Source organism: Helicoverpa zea, chromosome 15 (assembly GCF_022581195.2).
Source record: "Helicoverpa zea isolate HzStark_Cry1AcR chromosome 15, ilHelZeax1.1, whole genome shotgun sequence".
Lineage (NCBI taxonomy): Eukaryota > Metazoa > Arthropoda > Insecta > Lepidoptera > Noctuidae > Helicoverpa > Helicoverpa zea.
Genome location: NC_061466.1, coordinates 8,276,914 through 8,300,928, shown reverse-complemented (window position 1 = coordinate 8,300,928; position 24,015 = coordinate 8,276,914). Strand labels below are relative to the sequence as shown.

The following is a 24,015-nucleotide window of genomic DNA, read 5'->3' as shown; positions in this document are numbered from 1 at the left end:
TCTCTTTGAGGAGCGCGTGGAACTACGCGCGCCGTCGACACGGGTCTGTCGTCTAGACAGAGGGGCGATGAGCCACCCGAACTCACCGCCCACAGACCCACGCCTACGGTGGCCGGGAGTCATCTCGCGACACCCGGCGCCCATGGTGTCTACCTGGTCCAGCGCGGCGGCCGGGAAGTAGTTGCTCTATGATTGTGGATGCACAAACTATAAGTAAAGTCTACTAGCCTCGGGCTCTTCGTCCATAATTACTCCACAAAGGGAAACCATTAGTGTTGGTCGGATATTCTAGCTACATTGATATAGCGGCTATCAAACCCTTCCGCACATACTAGAATGAGTAGTATTAACTAATATCCAGTGGTTAGGAGATTAATCTACTGATTATGTTAATGGATACAAGTATCATTTAGATGGCGAATAGTTGCTCTGTTTGATTATATAGGCGGTTATCTAATAAAAGTAGCAAGTAGCAGTTTAATCTTTTTTAATGACAAAGCCAAGTTAATTACTGCATCGAAAACCGGGCTCTAACTGATGAGAAATAGATTACACTTAAGTTTAATCACTCTTTGATTGCGTCGCGGTAGCTCTTTCAAAAAGTCCCAGGGGTCATTTTAAAATCTGTATAAGTATCCTTTGATTAAGATTCCACTGTTTTACGATACTGTGACGCACAGAAAGTTTCTTCATACACTGTACTCATTTTTCGTTCACGAAATTTTATAGGAATGCCACCATTACGAGGGTAATTTTGTAATACTTACAAAGATCTTCTCAGGTTAAAACCCCTCTAAGTACGTTTGTCTTTTCAGAGTGCTTGAGAATTTACTTAGCGTTAATTCTCAATTGCGTTTGGGAGCGAAACCGAGCAAATCTGTTGAATTTGCCTCAGTAAACATAATCATCTTTCCATTATTTACTGCCTCTTAGCTGGGCAAAGGCCTTTTTGCAAAGATCTCTTAAATGGTTCATCTCACTTTGTAAACAAGATTAGTGATTTTGAACCTGCTGTGTTTTTGTTTCTAACTGCCAGCTAATTCTTAGAAAATTTCCTGCAATCTGACAATTTAAAAAGCAACGTCTCCTTGGTTCGAACAATTTTCATGTCAAGTTTCATTGGCATTGTGTAAGCAAAACATGAAACTCATGTGAACGCGTATAATATGACTTGTAAAGATTTCGTGCCTTGGAGAGCACGTTAACCTCGGCCCTGCACCAGAGCTCTCTTATCTTGGCAGATTGTCATTTCATCGGATTATGAGCTGGCTGATCTTCTAGAAAAGCTACTGTAGCTAGAAAACGGCCTGGGCTTCATTATTGCAGCTTGCTTTCGCGATTTCCTTTAAATTATTGATTAAGATGACATACAAAGTACAAATAACTTGAAAGTTAATTGCATAGGTGTATTTAGTAGGTTTCTAATACATTCCATCTAGGTCATATGACTTAGTCTCTTCTTTCGCTAGGCTATGTAAATAGCGATAGTTGCTTAAAGGTCAAAATCATCGGGTTTCGAAGACTTGCGTAGCTTGCAAGAAAGGCCTGATATTGAACAAAAGACGCATAGTAACCAAACCTACGCTTTCTACCAATAAAGCCAAGGTACCCAGACGAGTATAAGTATCTCTAAGAGTACTCGCAAACTGCAGACAAAACGGCCAGCCGACAGATGGACTGATATACGGCAATTTTTTTTTATAGAATATCTGTTTTATTGTCAAAGTATTCAGTCGGTCCGATACTGACTTAATACCTGATCCTTATAATGAGCGTACTACCATTCATCTTTATACTGATTTATGAATCTAACTACTTATCTATATCTAGACACTCTTAAGCTTAGTTACGCAAACGAGTGTATCTCTAAGGATTTGATTTGTATCAGTAAAGAATTTTAAAAATCGAATCAGTTTTCTAGTTCATTCGTATAAAGTCATGTATATTTTTTTCTAAACCTAAATACATATTTTTATAGTTCGCTTACTGGAAAAATATTTATACTTTTCTTTTATACCAGCTGGATGTGACATATTTTTGCAGAATATTCTCTAAGGAGTTTATTATCTGTGCTGCATATGTTTGTTCTTTGTATGATTTCAGATTTTATTGATCATAGTTTTTTATTGGTAGGTATTTTTCATCATTATGTGTGAAAATGTTCAAACCCCGTTCCGTTCAAGGGCCCGGAATTTTGATTTTGGTTAACGTTAATTTGTCTACAAGCTGAATATTTTTATTAACTGTTTATGTGTGTACATGGTGGCACAAAAACTGATTCAGCAAAAAACAACTTTTCCATACATTTTGCTACTTTCATAAATCTACGAAAATTAATGGCACAGGTGTTTATTACACGTCAAGTTTGTTTCCAGCGATAAGTACATTGACCTTTGGGGATTGTGTATATAAAGATAACGTTATACATACATACAGACACACAAATAATGGATCCATGTATAAGCAGATAGCAACCACCCTACTATATTTAAATTATATCTACATACATTTCAATCCAAAGTAATCGAGCAATTGCTTAGGGAATCTCCAACCGACTTTGAGAAAAAGGAGCTACATTTTCACAAATATACGAGGCAGCTTTTAATCTAAATATTTGATCCACCAATTCGTACAAAGTGATGTACTTACGAAGTAGGTTGTAAAGTGCCTTTTAAGAAATAAATAAGCATCTCAAATGAGGGTTATTTTTGTATTCGAGAAGAATAAGTAAAGGGTTATATAAAGTTCATTACTTTTACATCATTATCATCTCCCTGGCACTCACACCAAACGATGGCCTATTTGACTTCAATTTTGTTACCTGGGTAACCCGATGACTATTGATACGACTGGTTATCAGACTTTCTGCCTTCTGACTATTGTTAGCTAAGAAGATGTACGATTTACTGGCCCACCAATTTAATGTGCTTTTGTGAACTCGTCATCCACAAGTTGACCGCGCAAAAATTTGCCATTTTGCTTTGTCATTTTACTTACTATACGTATTAGCATAATATTCAATTATTCGAGTGCTAGAGGTGCTCTTTTTCACATAAAAACAAAATCAATTATTTTTTTGTTCAATTTACATAAAATAAACACAGATAATAAATAGCAAGTTTAAAGTAAATATAGAATATGAAAAGTTATGCTATCCATATCGATGTTATTATAAGAAAATACCAGCCGGTTTTATTTTATGAATTCCTGAATAAATTGGACTGAGTTCAATGACCGTGGATACCTACTGTAATTTCCTATTAAAGTTTCTGCAGATTTCTCGAAGCAATTTGTACCAATTCTAATTATAACTGTTACATTCAGTGGGAATGAATTCTGTCTCGTTTCTCGCAATACATTTGAACACAAGATTCTCTTTTCTTGGAAATCAGTATATAGAGAAACATGTACCTACGTAATGTATCGTGTAATTTCTTAGGAATATAATAAAGTTCTAGACATTAATATGATATGGAAGTAAAGTACTTGTACTTATTATATTGATATTCTAGCGGAAATATACCAATCTGTGAATCAAATGGTGCGGCAGTCTATTAGATGCCTATCAGAGTCCATCATCCTCCGAGCCTTTTTCCCAACTATGTTGGGGTTGACTTCCAGTTTAGCCGGATGTAGCTGAGTACCAGTGCTTTACAAGGAGCGACTGCCCTATCAGACCCCCTCAACCCACTTACCCGGGCAACCCAATACCCCTTGGCTAGACTGGTGTCAGACTTACTGGCTTCTGACTACCCGTAACGACTGCCAAGGCGACCTTAAAGCAATGTTGTACAAACACCGTATTAAAATAACTTTTTTCAGTTCAAATTAAAGATTACATTCTGTTTTATAAATAAAAATAAATAAAACGTCCTTCAAAGCAACCGCAAAGATCATTTCATTTTATTTTTGATGCTCACATACATACAGATTGAAAGATAAGGCTTCAGATATGAAACTCCGGTTTACACAGCCCAAATGTAACACACATATCCACAAGATTTTATCTTGAAAAACCTTTCTACTTCCCGTATTTTTCCTTGCAACTGTTAAGTTTCACACGTGTAAACTTAACGAGGAATGAAATATGACGTTGTAAGGAAAATATGAAGTTAGAACAAATATCGAAGTAATTTTCTTGAAGCCAATTACACTGACAAATTATTACTTAATAAGTTAGTTCAAATTAACATTTTTATTAATATCAAATAAGAATTTCCCAGGAACCTACTTTTTGCCCAAACTTAATTTTGAGTATCAATCGTATTGGAGGCTCAAATTTATGATAAACGGCAGTTTTCTTTAAACGGTCGTTGACCTTGTTAGTGAAATTGGCCTTTACAAGCTAGTTTGCTTGTTTGTAGTTTGTTGTAATGAAATATTGCATAACCTTTTTTATTACTATGTGTGAAGTTTTTAAAGTAGTGCAGCATAGACTTAATAAAATGCTGCTCGCAGATAGTGTCGTAACTTTAGGGATTTTTAGGGAATATTAATCAAAACTTTGACCCTAGGTTAGTAACCCTGCAACCCACACACAAAAAAAACAATTCCATCACGCTGGAGATTATGATTAATTGATTAATTTATTTTGACAATTGTATACGTACAATTTTTTTGTGTAGACAGGTCAACACAATAACCTTTTCAAATGTCTGAAACAATGTATTTTTTGTCATATCGCAGAAATCCTGAATGTTCATAAAATATTTTTTCCATGAGCGTAGAGTTTATTGAACTTCGGCAAAATAATTATAACGGGGTAAAATTATATCCTTGTACAATCTTGTTGAAAAGGGTCACGTTTTTTAGGCAAAACATGAGTTGGTTAATTTTTGTTTTTATTTATGAATTAATCACAGGGTGTGTTATATCAGGGCAGTAATTCTTTGAAAATATTTATTACTGTCAGTGTTGACATGATTTTTTTTTGCTCGATAAAAAAGATAACCAGCTGGAAGTTATAATCTGTAAAAGATTGAAAAAAAATGAAAAATATATAAAAAAATGTTTTGGAAAGTCGGATAAAATCATATTTTTGTTGACAAGTATAAATTGTGAGTAAAAAATTTTCTTAGAAATGGGTTACGAATAAAACACCGCGAAACAAGTGGTATAACATATAGTTATGATACCACATGAAATATTAAATTATTTATTCACCTGTCAATTTCGCTTGCCAGAGGTAACAGCTAGGTGGGCGGGAGATAACTTTATTTCCGAATAAACTTGTACGCAACTGTACTAACATGTATGACAGGAGTACAATCGGGTAAGAAAGTGATTTTGGAAAAGCTAAGTTAAAAAACATTTTTCTTCAAGCGAATGAACTTTGATTCATTAATAAGGCGAAATAAGTAATTAGATTCGATACCTACAGCTTTGACAAAGGACAAAACGAATGCAATTATCAATTGTGCATTTTTTTTAATTGCCAATTTATTTTAGAATGGACAATTGATTTTATTATTTCTTAATTAAAAAAGTATTCTTGAATTTTACGTCTAAGTTAAAAAAAACTAAAATAATTAATTTGCGATCATTTTTTTCAAAAATCATCAAATGACCCCTCCCGCTGTGGGTTAGCAGCGGAGAGGGAGTGTCAGACTCTTACTCACTAAAAACCGTCGTGTTCCGGCAAAGGCCTTTTGTGTACCAGGGCCGCGGTATCTCTTTCGAACAACCCGCAGATTAATTTGCGATCAAATCCCTAAAATCCGTTTACATTATCAGTAACAATTTCAATTTAATAAAGTTAAATACAAAAACAAAGAGTAATGTTTGATAAGGTCGTTGACTTTCCAATAACTTGATATTGCTTACAATCCTTAGACGAGTGACGTCACAGTACGCCATGATGGTTCATTGTATGAGAGTCTACTCTTTGTGTGCTCAAATTGCAATATTATGAGAATATGAATGAAGTTTTGTGAATGGGAATAATGGATGAGAAACTCCTTGATTACGCACTGTGAATAGCCCACGCAAACCCATAAGTATTATGATTTTAAACTATTGTCCCGTTATTTTAAAATATGGTTTTAAAAACTACTGGTAATTGTGCTATTTGTGTTTAGACCTTTAACTTTCTTCGAGGAAACAGTTTAAAGTTAGCACGAAAGTTTTTATTTTTTAAAACCGTGATTTATAATAAGGTGGATAGATATTTTTTTAGGACTCTACTTATATTTTTATTGGAAGTTTTTGAACTCTTAACTAAAAAAAAACTTTCACTTTTGCATTTAAAAGAGTAATTAATTACTTGTGCCCGGACAAAGATCTAAAAAAGAATTTTTTGTATGCACTGTAAACTAATGTACTTAATTAAATAGTTGAACGCGTACATTGATTTTGTATCAAAGTAAGGTTGTTGACAGAAGTATTTTGCGTGGACAGCCTATTTGGTACAAAATATATTTTTCAGGCTAAAATTAACTTCTATCGAATTTCTATGTTGGTGCTATTTATCCTACATGAAATGTATTTCCACCTACAACTTCAATTTGTTGGTTTCCTTGTAGCATTGGAAAAGTTTGTCACTTTTACAACTTTTTAAATTATGCTCCACGTTATTTAGGTCGTTATCATTTCTGTACCTATGTAACTTGTTCCGAGCTTCAATAAAATGAATAATAAATCAGATAAATATATTAACACTAAACCCAAAAGTTATCTAGTGAGCATAACAGTAGATTTAACATAATTTAAAAGTTTTTCTGTCAATTGTTTTATCACGATTTTTATCCATATTTTATTTACATACAAATTAATGCAGAAAATATTTTAACATTAGTTTGATTTACTCTTAATCTAAATTTTTGTCTTACCAGTATTTACCCAGAAACAACCCATTTTCTACACCATTAACAAAAATAACGTATGCCGATGCAAAACACCACCCACATCACGTCTCGATTAATTAGAAACGATTGTTTCGATAACGGGATTAATCGCAAGCTCGTTGCTAGGTCGTCGACACGAGGAAACCCACTTCCTAAGAGAAATGGGAAATATTATGATGTTAAGTAATTAGTGGTTAGGAGCACTAGTGGTATTATAATGAAGCTCTGTTGCGCTTAACATACATGCATATTAGTCTATTTTTTGCAAAAAAATACGACAAAAATTACCCTGTCTTCTGGAGTCTATTCTAGTCAACCGTCTCTTGACAAAATTACGTCGAATTTGGTACTGCAGTTTTATGTAAAAGCGTAATAAATAACCTGACATTTATTATATTGTTGTAAAGATTTAAATCCTCATTTTGATGGTATGGAAATGTCAAGTTTCTAGATTCCTGTTTCCAGTCTAGATAGAATATTATAGCCTAAATATTTGGGCCTAAAATCAGCCCGGGATCATTGGCATCAGAATCGAATTCTCTGATAGTAATGCAGCTTAATTAAATTCTATTGTGATTCGAAGGTTATTGTTGTCATTCTGTCAATTTGTGTTAGTACTGGGCAAAGACCTTTTTAGGGGGTTATTGAACTTTTGATGATGGCTGCTTGCTTACAGAGCTTTTACACCAGCAAAAAATTGACAAATACCGGTTCAAATGATGACTGAAATGTGCAAACGGGTGAAAGGTTTTTTATCGTTCGGCTTTTATCGCGCGAAATAAAACCGAAGGGAAAAACGAAGGTATAAAAGCACTGTTAAGACGAATTTTACGTTATGTAACAAACATACTCGTACACATATTTTCAGTATATCTATTATAGTTATAAGGGTTCCGTAACCAAAGGGTAAAACTGGATAATACAACAGTACCTTCCAGTTTGTTCCATAGTTGAATTGACTACTCTAAGCCCCTCTGACTGAAAAGTTTTATATAGTTGGCCGATAGTTTAATCTGTATTAAGATTTATTATAGTCATGGAGAACAAAATGACTAGCGGAGGTGCCACGAAAATCACCTTAGAAAGTAGCGCGCCAAAATGCGGGTTAGCGGGGGACGAGGATCGTTGCTGTTTTCGCCATAATACACCTTCTTTGGACCCGAACATTTTTGTTGTAATAACAAAAATCATTGACAGCTGTCTTAAAGAACCCGAACGCCTAGTTAGTTCCCTCGTAAGTGATCGTTTTGGTCATGTCCTCCGTACGAATTTGACCTGGAAGAAGGCGTCTAATCTACCTGCATATGGTACTCCGTGGTAGTTACTGACTGAAAAGGTTGATAGGAGTCACGATTACCAATTAAACTGCGTCTGAAATATATCCGGAAATTACTTGGAGTTTGATCGAATCGAATAGTTAATTTTAGCCTTCTTCTCATGTTTCTTGATAAAGGTACAGGGATGGCGGGAATAAGCTAATTTACATGAGTTTATTTTTTTATTTTTTTCAATCAAAACAAAATAAACATCAGCTAAGATTATTGAAAGAATATTTAAAATTGGTCCAGTAGTTTTTGAGTTTATCCATTACAACCAAACAAACAAAGTTTTCCTCTTTATAATATTAGTATAGATACATATTGTCACACCCAGACCACGGCCAACAAGCATGCTCATCACACAAATGTCGACCGAACCGGGAATCGAACCCAAGACCTCTGGTTCAGCAATCCGGCATAGTTAATTGTGGCTGACTTAGTAATTTAGAAGCCAACATACATTTTTGGGCCGAATAATGATAATAAAAAGAAGTCTATTTAATTAGCACCCATTAATTATGACGTGAACGCCAAAGCCCATTCACGAAGTTTCGCCTTCGTAATTGACCTAAAGCTAAATCGGCGTTGGATGGTAAATCTCTAGTTTGCCTCCTTGTTGCTTCAGCAATTATTTCAAGCTCTTCTACTCTTTCTTCCTCGGAAATAGAGATTGCCGGAATTCCCGCGCGATTGCACATGTTGTGCAAAACACAACATGCAATTACTATTTTTGCAACTACATCTGGATGGTAGTCGAGTACTCTGTGTACTAATAAGCACCTAAATCGTCCTTTTAGGAGGCCTATTGTTCTCTCAACTGAGTTGCGAGCAGTTGAATGACGCTTATTGTAATAAGCTTCAGGGGAATTCTCTTCAGCGCCACTAATTGGCGTCATGAGGTAGGCACGCTGAGCATATCCTGAATCACCTGAAAAAAAAATAACTATGTAGTTTTTATACTTAGTAATTAGGCTTATATTCTGAAGCAGGGTCAGGAAAGGATCTACTTACCGAGCAAAACTACTTCTTCACCAGCATTTGTTAATGCCTCTAAAAGGTCTTTGATAGCACTATAATTAAAAATGAAGCTATCGTGAGTAGCTCCTCCATATGTGGGATCCACGTGTAAAATATTTAAATCTGCATCTGTTATCTGAAAAAGAAATAAATTACAATGACTCTATTATACCTAATTATAATTGATTACAACATTGAAATCCATTTTACCAATTGCACATTTCTTGCATGGTAGCCTTTGCGGCAGTAAAACCGTTCTTCGTTCTCTGCTGGTCTCTTCATTGCCACCAGAGTGCCATCAATACAGCCTATGGTGGCTGGAAACCCAAACCTTTTGTAGAACCTGTAATTTACAATAATCACTAACATGATCAACTGTAAAAATAAAAGGGTCAGTTTAATTATAATAATATTAAAATTATATTATATCTAGGTACTAACCTTTCTTTTAAAATTTGCCTTTCTTGCTGATTTTGAGGAAACCTTATATATTTTTTTACTACGGCCGGATTGTTCAGAGCTTCCACTACTTCATTTATGCAACGAGATGCAGACGGTTGCGATAAATAAGTTCTGATGCCCTCTTTAATAACCTTCTGGTAACTGCCACTAGCCAAGAATGATAAAGTACATAGTATCTGTGAAACAATAAATCAATAAAAAATGTAATACCTACTTTATCTGGATTTAGTGAAAACAAAATTGAGACCAATTTGGTTATTTTCATGCTTAAGAGAATACCAATATTATAACTGAAGTACAGAGGCTTTTGAAAACATATCAGCTGGCGGGGAAACCACATAAAGGGAATACTCCTTATTAAGAACTAAGTGTTTTTCTTATTATTGTGTGCTTGATTACAATTTTTCAACTATAAACTGTGTCAATACTTACTTTTACACGAGTTGTAAGTCCTTTGCCTCGACGTTTTGTGGGCTTTATCAGGGGCAGTAAATCAGACTCCAGTTGGTCAATTAGCTCCTTTGACAATCTATATATGCTCACATAGTCATCATCGCGAGTTAATAAAGGTAAACTACGAATTCTAGCAGATTGTTGACGCTTTTCTAAATTATCTAAAGCATGAGCTTCTTCTAATAAAGATTTAAGCAAAAACATTCTAGCCATCGTTAAATGTAGGCACTTAATCACTTTAAAACACTTAGAACTTTATTTAAACACTATTTTAAATATAATAGTCTCTAGATCAAGTTGGCAACGGTACCTGAAACAAGATTCTATAAAGGATTTTTCGCGCAGATTTATAACCTCACAAATTTTCACTGACGAAGAAAAGCCTCCCTACCATAGAGAGCATTGGACACTTTTGACTTAGTTTATGAAAAAAAAAATCGGTAAAAAAACTTTTAAGTTAAACGGTTTTATCTTATGTGCACTGAAAACTAGAAAATAAAAAATAGTTACTTACCTGTCAACCTACGTAGGTGGTCCCGGTCATATTAGACTAAAATAAAAAAAACCGGCCAAGTGCGAGTCGGACTCGTGCACGAAGGGTTCCGTAAATTACAGTTAAATCAACCTATCTCAAAAACTATAAGAGATACTTTGATCAAACCAAAAATCGTTGAAAGAGTTAATTAGCATGCATCACCTCTATTTTTTTTAGAATTTTATACCCCGTAGTTATAAAAATAGAGGGGGGGGGGACATACTTTTTACGACTTTGAGAGCTGATATCTCAAAAACCGTTCACTTTAAGAAAAATGTTTTTTAGAAAACTTTATATCATTTTAAAAGACCTTTCCATTGATACCCCACACGGGTATGTACATCGAAAAAAAAAATTTCATCCCTCAGTTACATGTATGGGGGGCCCCACCCCCAATTCTTTTTTTTACTATTTAGTGTCATATTTTTGTAGCGGTTCATACAACACATATTCCCATCAAATTTCATCACTGTAGTACTTATAGTTTCCGAGTAAATCGGCTGTGACAGACGGACAGACGGACAGGGACATGACGAAACTATAAGGGTTCCGTTTTTGCCATTTTGGCTACGGAACCCTAAAAACGTGGGGCCCATTAACTATTGCTGTAGTACTCTCTTCTAAAGGTATAATAGGTGTGGATTGCATCGACTTACTATAATTGTAACTGGAGATTTTGACAATCAATAATTAATAATAGAAAATACACATACCTTTCATTAGTTTTCTCTTTATAACGATCCGAAACCGCAACAAAATATTTAAGTACTTTTACGAGTGTTTGTTCTTGACAACTCACAGAAATGACAGATAGTCTATGGATGAACACCGTTACCAGTCGGTAACGTAAACTACCCAATTAAAAAAAAACAAAACTATGATCAGAAATCAGAATAAAAGGACCCCCCTTTTATTCTGATTTGATCATGTCTCCCAACTGCCCATCTCTCCCCTACCTCCCCTATAGATAGACAGATTTTGACAAATCTGTCAAAATCTCGACTTTGATTTAGTTCAACTTGTCAACACGCTCGATAGTGAAGCGCTAGTGTAGTTTGACAATGTCAATCACGAAACTTTAAGGTAGAATTCCGTGGGTCGCGATTGTCGCAGCCGCGCGCGACAAAAGTCAACCTATGAAAATGTATGGCACCGCTGCCGAGGGCTGCGACAGTCGCGCGCGGACGACGAATTTCGTGAGCCGCTCGCGGCCGTACGCTTCTCAACATGGTCTAGCGCTTAATAACATCTATAGAATTTTAGTAAAACCAGAATTAAATTTTTGACAATGCCGCGAGCAGCTTACGAAATTCGTCGGCCGCGCGCGACTGTCACGGGCCTCGACAACGGTGCCATACATTTTCAAAGGTTGACTATTGTCGCGTCCACGGAATTCTACCTTTAGATCGAAGTCGAAGTGAGAGTGATGTCGAAGTGAGTTGTGATATTTTATAGAATCGACATGCTGGTCTCATAGTTAAGTATGTAATAGGCAGAAGTAATCTGAAAAAATGAAACATCTATTATCTATAATTAATTAGGAAGTATTTTATTTGTTAACAATATACTGATGAGGTCCGGGATATTTGGGTAAAATGCTGACTTTATCGAATCAGGAATCTCCCATACACAGCATTATGTGTCTGTTCCTAATAGAGAAAGCCTTACTCCGTATTAATTAAAAATATCTGACCAAATGTTTGTGCTGATCCGTCTAAAATTACGAGAAATACTCTCTTAATTGTATGAAGTATTATATATTTACTTATTCCCATAGTTAGTATTTTATTATTTATATTTATTTATTTATTGCAAAAGGTACATTTTAAACTTTATAAGGTACATAATATCCAACAAAACTATACACATAGTTTGTCTATTGGATCATAATGTACTTTTCATATAGTTTCGTTTTTATCAATCACTGAATAAAATACCATTCATAAAGTTTGCAATGCCCGTTGCCTACGTCATATCGTGCTACGACGCTACGGCGGGCACACGCTTGGTAGCGCTACGGAAATTCGTAGACTTACTACTCGGCGTAGTAGTTTCGCTCTCGAAGTGTTTTGTGTGTAAATTGTAATAAAATAATTTCTGGTTCATTAATATCCTTGTTAGTGTTGTGGTGTCTTGTGTTAAAAATATTAGTGTTACTAATGTTGTAAAAGTTTTTAAAGTATAAGTGTGGTGTTTAAAATTAAGTTTAGTTGGATAAACTTTTTAATTATTATCGAAACGCTCTTATAAAAATAAGTTTTAGGTCCAAAAGTAAGGAACATAGTTTTGGCATCAAAAAATAGAAAATATAAAATAAGTTTTACGTAGTTAAGTGTGCTTAGTGTAAAAGTGAACATTCAAAAACCTTAGCAAAACATTTGTCGAAACAAATGTTAAACCAACAAAAATGTGACCCTAAAATCAGCCAAACCATGACATGACTATCAACAATGTACCAAGACGCACCAGAAGATGTAGAGGCTGACTGCAACCAAAAATTCTGGGACTATTTCAACATGGAAGGTACATCAATGATCAACGTCACTGAGGTTGTTGACACGACTATACCTGCGCCTGAGCAGGGGTTCGTGGTGGGGGTATACAGTGCGCTATTGGCTGCCGGGGCTGTCGGCAATGTGGGCGTGTTCGTGTCATTGGTGCGCTCGCGCCGACGAAAGTCGCGCGTCAATCTGTTGATGACACATCTAGTTGTTGCTGATATGATCGTGCTGTTCATTGTTATACCATTAGAGGTGAGTATTTTTTTCTCTTTTACCCTTTCTTCCTCTTATGTGTCCCTAGTTCAGTCTTATTTTCCACTAGGCGCTTGGCTTTTGCCCATGGCTGCAAGGTTGTTCGGAATCATTCACACGTTGGGGACAGTAAATTGGTAACATGAGACTGTATAAGGTTCCCTATTTACATATGTATTGACTAATAAAAACAGCAATGTTTTCGTCCTTTGCATTGTCATATTGTATCTATGTCTATGTAAGTACTATACCAAGAGGCCTATTTCCTGTTTGTTGAAGCTTAGCCTTGTTGGCCATAAGGAGAAAATGCTTCTGTTTTTAAGTTTCTATTTTCTCTGCACATAAGTACAGTTACAAAGTTAAATTACATATACACAGACACACGGACCCAGTTCAATTTATTCGTGAGTCGAACAAGCGACGTTCAGCGTCTCTCACGTTTTGCGTCAAAAGTGAGGTAGAATTCTTTTTACTTTAAAATGAATTCTGTGATTTGTCGCCTCAGAATCTTCAAGTTAACCTTCGTTTATTCTGTTCTCATTTACATATCTTTGCCTAGTCGGGTAGCAATTTAAGTAGACACTGTTTCAGTTAAATTGATGTAATAAAACACAGAACTTTCATGCTCAGAATTTTTGCTATGTTTGTTCAGTGGGCGATCAAAAATGTTACTTACATAGTTTTCTGCGGCTTTTGATCCAATAGCTTCTTGAAAGTCTTTATACTTTGTATCAAAGAGTCAATTCTCTCGGCTATAAACCTTCATCAAAATGCCACCATGTTGCCCTCGTAAAATACTTCGAAACTACAGGAAATTTTCTTTTAAAGGATATATTTTCGTCAAGGAAGCCCCAAGGTGAAGGTCAAAAGATTAAAAATTATCTCAGGCTCATTTTGAATAATGAGTTCTTTTAGGGTGTTAAAATTAAAAATGCTCTAAGGTTCATTATGATAATTAACCCCTTGAAAAAAATTGCAAACTTCGACCGACTTCTGGGAAATGGTCCGTTTTTTAAGAGGACCAAACAAACTTTCTATCTTTATTAAATGTATGGTACGAAAACGTGGTATAAGTTTCTGATTACAATCTAAAATCGTTTAAATAAATGCAGTATCATGTTCGAGATTAAAGGAATTAGGGACTGTGGCCAATTAAAACCGTTATCGGGTATTTGGGCCACAGTTTTGTTTCAATAGAAATCGAATATTTGTTTGTTTTTACATTCGGGTCAATGTGGCAATTACCGTTTTCCTCAAAAGTACTTGCGTAGGTATTTTCTCGACCGGCTAATCTTCGCTAATAAAATAAATATATGTTTTATGTTTTATTTGTGATTGCGGTATTGAGATTTTGATTTTACGGGTTTCCAAAGAAGTGAAAACGGTAAGGTGTAGGTTGCATAGGCGATAAATGATGTATCCGTGTTTCAGAGCAACGTGACCTTTAATAATACTAGCTCATTAGTCATTTCTAATGTCTTATTATACTACATACCACACCACAGCTGGCAAAATGACTTATCGGCAAACTTCTTCTTACTAGGACTTAAATGTAACTTAGGTGGCATTTTAAATGGTTTTGACGATAATGAAAATGAAATTAATTAGACACATCGCCAATACTGCTCTATTACTGAGCAGGTTTATATTTTGAAATATACTTACTCGTAGGTATATCATCATCCTCCGAGCCTTTTTCCCAAACTATGTTGGGGTCGGCTTCCAGTCTAACCGGATTCAGCTGAGTACCAGTGCTTTACAAGGAGCGACTGCCTATCTGACCTCCTCAACCCAGTTAACCGGGCAACCCGATACCCCTTGGTTAGACTGGTGTCAGACTTACTGGCTTCTGACTACCCGTAACGACTGCCAAGGATGTTCAATGACAGCCGGGACCTACAGTTTAACGTGCCATCCGAAACACAGTCATTGGTGTCTAAGATATACTTAGAAAGTACATACAAACTTAGAAAAGTTTGTATATACTTACTCGTAGGTATATACTTTGCAATATTTTGTAGGTATATGCCACTGTGCAGACACGAACTTTTTTTGAATGGTTCCTGTTGGTTACTTAACCTGAAAAGAAAACACGAATCTTTAGTTTTTTGTCATTCATAAAGAACCTATTTTCATGCAAACGAGCTCTTTTTTTCAATAAAAAAAGTAATAACGCCGACTTTTTGACACAAAAATAAAACTCTTAACCTAGTTTTGTACTTAATAGAAATCAAGAACTATTTTGTTTTGTATTGTAATCGAGTTATGTGAATGAAAAGAGCTGTCTGGACTACAAACTGGATGTAAGTACGTCATTGTAAAATGTACACGTATTTTCAAACGAAATTAAATGGAACTAGAGATTCTCAAATACTTATGTATTTTGATGGGAAACAGTTTACAATTTTGCCTTCTGTTTTTATTCCGAAACCTTTTATTTGCCTTTCTACGTTTTATCAGACTGAATTTGAAATGTCTGGTGATAGGTAAATGTCAGCTTGCGTCTATTATTTTCCGAATGTTGTCTCTGCTCTTGAATTTCTTAATTAATTTATAAAAAAAATTGTCATGATTCTCAGTGTTGATTTTTGAAAATCTTTCCATCTACCTTTTACCCTTATTGTAATATAAATTACTAGCTTCCGCTATCGGAACCAAAGAAACTACTTCCCGCATCTGGATAAATGAGCTATCAAACAATGAAAAAAAATCGCCGGTAATTCCTCAGCGATTTAAGCGAACGAACTTTGCAGCTTCATAATATTACTATAGATGAAAATTCTAGACAGATAAATCCAGAAATCCAGGGAAAGTTTTGAAGCCACATCAAAGTAATTAGATTTTCAACAACCACAATCAAATCCCTGAAGCAGTAACTTTGATAGCGCAGTTAAATAAATCTGCTGTAATTTACTATGGCGGTCTAACTGTTACATGGAGATAAACCAATTATATTCCGACTTGTCAATGGAAGTATTAGAAAGGATTGTGGGCTTAAGAGGCATAAAATATTGTAGGTATTGACAGTAAGTAACCTTTACTATTTAGTCGTTTTTCGTGATTTCAGTTGTGTTCCGGGTGAACAATAGCAGCACCTGGATAGAAACTAGGCTACCAGTCCGTACCAAATTTCATTTCTATTGGTTCGGCATTTACGTATCTATAATATCAGATTTTACGAGTTAACAGTTTTAATTTAGGTTTGGCCACCTGCTTTTATTATAACTACTTTATGACTTTTTCTTGTCTAGTCGAATAATAAACGTCAGGAGCAGTATTCCCACTAACAGTAAAAGATCATTTCTAAATCAGTTCATTGTTTCCGAGAAAACCTCCCACATACGAAACTTACCCCTTTGAGCTAAAAGATGAGACTTTAACTCATTACCGTTCTTAAAAGGTCAACCATCCATAATCATTATCATTAACTAAGCGATAAAACGTCTATCAAAAATGTCATACTGACACACTTGACCCCTTTTTCTTCTAAAAGGGGAAATTCCGTACTACCTACACGTTCTAAGCTTGCACTCCGCTAGGCTTTGCCTAGAGTAATCCGTATTAATAGGTACACTACTGGTGATTCTAGGCAGCCTACAAACGTAATATCTTTGGCTAATCTTTCATCCTGCCTCGTGCTATTTTGTTGTTGGTGCTGACTCGTGTGAAGAAGTTCTTTTGAATGAGAGTGACTGTTGGTCATGTGGGAGAGGGAACATTAGAATTTACACAGGGACATAGTTTATTTAATTAAGTTAATCGACAGAGAGCATCAACATTATAATTAGGGTTAAGAACAATTTCAGTGCCATAATTATTATTAATACTTTTTCGCTCGGTATTTGTTTACGCACGACAGTATATAATTGACAACTACAGGTTCAAGCGATGCCATGTGAAATCGCGTGAAAGGTATAAATATACAATATGTAATATGCCAATGAAGACAGGTCATCCACGCAATGTGTTACACATAAAAAAACCTAGTTGAAAAACCGTCGGTATAAAAGCTCTGCTAAGCAGGATAAAAATTACTTCCAAGATTTTATCACATAAATACCTACATAAGCTAAGCGTGATAATAACAATTATTACAGCAATAACCATTAGCAAACACACAATTAGTTAAGCCAGATGTTCCTACTAGAGCAGAAAGTTCCTTTCAGAGTAAAATAAAAATCTCACGACACGAGCATTTTCACTAAATCCCGAGCACTATTTTCAGTGCATTTATTTCAGCACACGTGTCAAGTGTAATTCAATTTGTACAGGTCTTAGCAAAACATTTTTTCTGCTGATTTTATTTTATGACGTTACGTCCTGAAAGCTTGCATGTCATGTTTTACTTCTATATAGCATCGAAATATTTATATAGCTTTTCATAGCTTGGTACACTTTGTCTGACACCAGTCTAACCAAGGGGTATTGGGTAGCCCGGGTAACTGGGTTGAGGGGGTCAGATCGCTCTTTCAGTCGCTCTTTGTAAAATACTGGTACTCAGCTACATCCGGTTAGACTGGAAGCCGACCCCAACATAGTTGGGAAAAGGCTCGGAGGATTCGATTTTTTTTTATAGGATTTTCAAATAGGGATCAAATTACAATTTCTTTTTCTAACAATTTTTTTTGTTTCTCATTCTTGCATCTATCCGAAAACGGCTATGATAAATACATATTATATAGGTATTAGCCAACCTTATCTCACTTCAGCAAGCTCACACATTATTTGTTACCATAATAAGGATATTACCATTCAAACATCGTTTAATTTTGTGCTTCCATCTCTCGGACTATTACGTTCTGAAGTAGGTGCTCCGAAGATTTCATTGTAAAATCTCGTTTGGAGATATAATATTACAAATTAGAGCATATTTGAATTTATTTATAAATCATATCATAATACCTATCTGTGTTGTTTTTATGGAGTATCTATTGTTTTCAAATCTGTATAAAAAAGCTTTTTTTTTGCACTTTTATATCTAAATTATAACGAGAGAACTCATATTAATGAAGTAAAATGTGTACAAGAAAAAAATACATATTAATTTGCAATAGTTAGTTTTATCGTTAAAAGCAACTTCACATAATATTTTGTATCTAAGAATAGAACTCGGAAGAGCTTTTAAGAGATATTTTATTTTTCTTAAAGTTCTTTATGCTTCATCCGTAATACAGTACCAATGTTTAAACAATTTTTGATAATTTGAGCGAACTTAAATGTATAATTTTTAATAGTCAACACTTAATCTGTAATATACATGTATTTATAACTACCTACAGAATATAATTAGTCATATAATCTTGCATAATATTCTAATTTGTGCAACTATTAATTAGTTCAATATGGTAATAACGTATCTTGTAACGCATCTCAAGTTTAGCTTATTACCAGCCGCTGTAGAGCGGCGTGACGTTGGCGTGACGTGACTTTGCCGTGGCGTGGCGTGTTCTTGTCGTGTTGCTATGAACATGTCTGTTTTAGTCATCAGAAGTTGAGCGTACGTCAAGTTTGATACGACCTCGATGTGTGAGAAATATGATCTGTGTAAGATTGGAGCATATCATGGATAACTAAGTAACGATAGGAAGGATGCATTTCCATCGACAGCCATTAGAAAGCACTATAGTTTGTTCCTAACTAAGAGCAGACGCTGTGAAATTCTTTAACATAGTAGATTTATCCGAAATTCAACCCCTGTGAAACTACTTCTGTGAAAAATTTAAAAGTAGTCTCTGGTTTGTCTCTGAGTCTAAACTATTTGTGTACCTTTCGGAACATATTATTTAATTGTTACTATGTAACTTAACGTTAATTTGACTGAAAATTGTTGCGTGTGCGCGACACAATACGTTACTCCTTGCATTAGAAGTGTATTTTGTGATTTTGCCTAGACCACCAGAATTAAGGAATAATTCAATAACAGGACATATCATCCATTAAAATTGACGTGCTCCATAAACATAGCTATACTGTGTACATACCTACATTAAAAAAATATTTAAAAAGTAAAGACTTTGCTATATAGAAGTAGTTGTCCTACTTATCGCCTCGCTTTCTGTGTTAATTATGCTAACAGAGAGACCTCGTCTTAAGTGTTGTTTCTTGTCTCACTTTACTTACAAATGTCACTTGCAAGACCAACATAACAAAACACTTAAGTAAATTGTTATTACTGTGATCTTACATTCTGACGTTTAGCTGTTAGGTTAAGTTTCCACTATGTTATGGTAGTTAATTTGTCGTTGTATGAGTATTCATTTACTATTTTTCTAGTATTCTTTACACTAATTCTGTAATATAGTGCTCGTGCCTAACAAGCAACCTTTTGGGACAATCGATCATTGGGTTGAGCAACGCGTGGCAAGGTTGGTTTGTGGATGGGTGAACATCTTTGTTATGATGAGTTTACCAGTGGTTTGGAAGGCACACATTGAGTTATTTTATTAATAACACATAATGTTGAAATTTTGACTCGACAGGTAAGGCCCAGATTGCATAACAATGGAGATGAGAAAATTAAACAACAAATACAATTTTATTATTCAAACAAACATTATCTTATCTCCGTTTACTTAGTATGTACACTTAGGGGAGAAATTCTTTAGTTTTTTTTTTTAACTTTTCCAATCCGCTCGGTTTTGGTTTGTCAAGGCTTATCCCAAGAGTCACCCTTACAACATGACATGATATTTTTGAACAATGTCAATGTTGTCAACTGCATTATGGAAAATATGATAGTGGAACTAGTTATCTTAAACTAAGATTGAGGTCGTTTGTTTGTGAGACGTAAATGGTTGTTTAGTGTAGTTCAATCAAAATGTAGATAATAATTATTTATTTATTTTCGCTTATGAAATTGAAATAGTGACCTTTACAAAGTAATTTTGAAAGCAAAGCTGGAATTTAAGCTTAAAAGATTTATTCGCCTATTATACAGTATTAATAAAAGGTGTTAATAAACTATTAGTACAGCTTAGCACCCTTTTCAGGTTTTGCGTTTAAAGGTTTCTGAAATATTAGCTTACGGTTCTCTAGATTTTATCACCTTGTAGAAATATTCAACGCCAGTAAAGAATAGGTACATGAATTCAGTATCAAATATCGTTTTCGCAGATCGAGGTTTATAGTTTACAGTATTTATAGACATTGATTCTCATAGATTTTTTGGTTGATTGGATCACTATCGATGGAAGCCATACGAAAATCCGTTCAGTATTTTTTGAGAGTTTATCGCAACCAAACAGACAGACGTGTTGTATAATAGTGTATCTAATATTTTAGTATCTATTTTCGTAACATCAACATAGGATTTGTGTTAGTTTAATTAAATAAAGCCTCTTGAATCTAAAGAGGCTTTCGGGTCTAGGTAACTGGGTTGAAGTGCTTAACTTTTTTATTGTTTTGGCTATATTTGAAGTAAGTTTCAAAGCTTTTATTGGTGACGCTTGTTAGGTCGAAATAAACTTTTTAACAGCCGTTTCAATATATTTTATTTATACTTTATTTCAGGCAACTAGGGCTCGCAGAAAATATAAATAAATAATTATGTAGGTATATCAACAATATGGATAATTTAAAATTGCTGAACTGATTGTTAAGACATGGACCCTCGATAGGCTACTTTTAGGTGTAATATGTAGGTGTAAATTGTATAATTAAACAAAATGTCGTCATTTTGTTTAATTATACAATTTAAAATAAAATAGTATTGGGGAAAACAGAAACTACCAAACTACCACTACAAAACAAAAAATCTTTTATTTCATTCAAACATAAAAAAAATAGCTATTTACGATAGAGGCGCACTGAAAAGAAATAAATTAATCAATTGTCTTGATTCTTCGATCGGCAATGCATCTTCGTTAGAACAACTGTTTATGTTCGACTAGACAGTGGAAAAGCACTTTTTAAAGCAGGGGTGGTAAACCCTTGGTATTCAGTTTTAGAGCATGCACCAAAGCAGCGAAATAATTTTGAGTATGCCGCTATGAAGTTTCATAAGTTGCTAGTGCTAAAATTAAACAGCTATAATACTATTCAAATTACAATCTTTACTTCTATACAAATATAATAAGGAAAGGTTCCTAGGATTTGAAAAATTCTTTCATTGTTTTAAACCCACACTCTTTCCAAGTAACATAGGCTGTATTATATCCCGGTACGGGCAGTAGTTCTCAAAACCGCACGAACGCGGCTAGCATGATATTAAAATCTAAAATTCCTTTATCTGCATCTCAGCTCACGGAACGATGACCTACATTTCTAAAGAAAGTACATAGTTATTTTACTTCTAAGATTAGTTCTAATATTTATTTCATAAAGGTTCCCCATCCCTGGCCGATCTATGGGTACGTTTGTACCCTGAAAGTCAATATATCATTGGATTTAAGGAGCTTTCAGTGTTCTGATAATGTCGTAAAATACCTTTTGATTGGGCGTGAGAAGGTTGGTAATTGGGTCTTAGTGGTCGGATCAAAGTTTGTTATACCTGCAATCAGGGTTTATACAGACGTGTGAATGGAGTACACTTGCTTTGACGGTTTCGAATGGAAGGAGGATTAGCTAATAATATATGTAGGCATGTACGATTAATGATTAATTGATTATTACATACGTGCTGTCTTATTAGGTAACTAGTAGCATCCTGTCTCCCTTACTTAGGTACTTATATTATAAATTCAAAGTTGAGTTTATTTTTTCAGCCTTCACATTCAATTGGCTGCACTGCAGTTGAGATTTGGCATGGTATACTTTTGGCAATATTTATTATTATTCGAGAAGTAGTTCTATCGCGGTTAAAATCCAGAAGATCAAGTTGAACCCGGTTCTTTAAAATAGAAACATACTATATTATATTCTATCGTCCAATGTTATCGACACTAAAAAAATATCAAAAGCAAATTCAATCTTTAAATTAATTTTATGCCTGTTTACCTAAGCTTAAGCAAGTCTACCTCACGTTACAACTCGATTGAGAAGTACACAGTTTATAAAGTAAACTAAGGTTGAGTTTACACACAGTATTGAACGCTAAAAGACGTTGAGTAACGAGTAAACTAGTTTCCAGCCTTCCGGGGTTGTACATCCGTCCTTAATTTCAAAGAGCGGTTGCCTCGTGGTTTGATAGAAACGCTAACATTTTTAAGTGTTCGGTCTACCGTAAGATGTTTTTACAAGATATTTCTCGGAGATATAAACAATCTTGAGCGTAAAATGGCCTTAAAGTCGTCTCTCTAAATACTAAACAAATTAAATAAAAGATTAGGTCTACATCATCATCAACCTTTTGCTCATTGCGGGTCGGTGATTTCAGACTCATACGGTCCAGGTTTCCAGGTTGACCTGGAATCGAACCCACGTAGGTGGTAATACTTGATATCTTGGTAGGTTGGTTTGATCTTTCCCACTAAGTTCAATTTAAAAAATATATGTAATGGTTGAAATCGCGCTTTTGTGCGTGACACTTATATTGAAACTATATATATACAAGCAGGTATATAAAGCCCGCAATTTACTCGTCTGAAATTACATGCCTTTTCTTTTGCGTATATAATTTCATATATTAAAACACAAAAAGTACGAAAGTTAAACGATTTGAGTTCTAATGTCATAACCAGCCATCTATAGCTCATTTGCCATCACTAATGACTTGCTTTGCTTTCTTATAACCACAAACTACATTATGAAACAAAATAAGAAATTATTCTCCGAAAATTGCAAATTAAATAGAAAAAAATCACAAACATTTTCATGCCAATAACACGGCTATTTTCTTATTATTAGTTTTTAATACAATGTCGTTGTAGGTAGAGATTATTTATTGAAACTTAACATTGAAGTGTTAAGCGACAATTTATATTTCCAAGAAAAAAATGTTTTTCAATTTGCGAAAATGCGTAGGTTACGTAGAGGGTTATCAAAACAATTTTATTTAATCATGTAGGTGTTAAAAGGTTAAACTGCGTTTAACGAAGGTTAAGAATCATTTAAAGGACTTTTTCTTTCTTTGTTATTTTATTGTTCGAACCACAAAATAAAACGGATGAACCACTTTTGTTTATTAACAACTAGCCGTTCCCCGTGGTATTACCCGCGCCCGGTGTATTTTTTGCCGCTCTGGTACATGGTGAGCAGTAGCGTCTACCTACACTTGGTATTGGTATACTCATATAAGTTATGCTACCCTGGTACATGGTGAGCAGTTGCATTGAAATTTCGTTATTGGTATACTTTACTAAATCGATCTCAGTGGCGTGCACTTGGAGAGGCCTATTCCAGCAGTGGACTGCGATAGGCTGATGATGATGGTGAAGATGATGATGATACTTTACTAAGGTAAATTATGCTGTCCTAGTACTTTACTTTTGTGGTTCTGCGGCATTCCGTAAGTTGGTTTTTGTCTAATCACTCCCGTCCCGGGAATCTTACTCGCAATGTTTTTTTCCTTATTTGCTCACCGTTTAGACCTACCCTGGACTACGACAAACATTTTAAAACTAAAATCAGCTCAATCGGCCCAGCCGTTCTCGAGTTTTAGCGAGACTAACGAACAGCAATTCATTTTTATATATATAGATTATTATTGAACTCGCATCGAAGAACCAAGCTCTCAAGTATGAGTGCTAAGTTCGATT

The 24,015-nt window shown here is 34.9% G+C and overlaps 1 protein-coding gene across 1 annotated transcript in view; it reads left to right on the top strand.

Annotated features, from left to right (window-relative positions):
* Positions 1-13,078: 13,078 nt before the first annotated feature.
* The window catches only part of LOC124637224 (adipokinetic hormone/corazonin-related peptide receptor variant I-like), a 140,939-nt gene continuing 130,002 nt past the window's right edge, over positions 13,079-24,015 (top strand). Inside the window, exon 1 of the mRNA XM_047173585.1 lies at positions 13,079-13,381. Within this exon, the coding sequence (XP_047029541.1) occupies positions 13,079-13,381 (303 nt within the window). The remainder of the gene's footprint in view (positions 13,382-24,015) is intronic.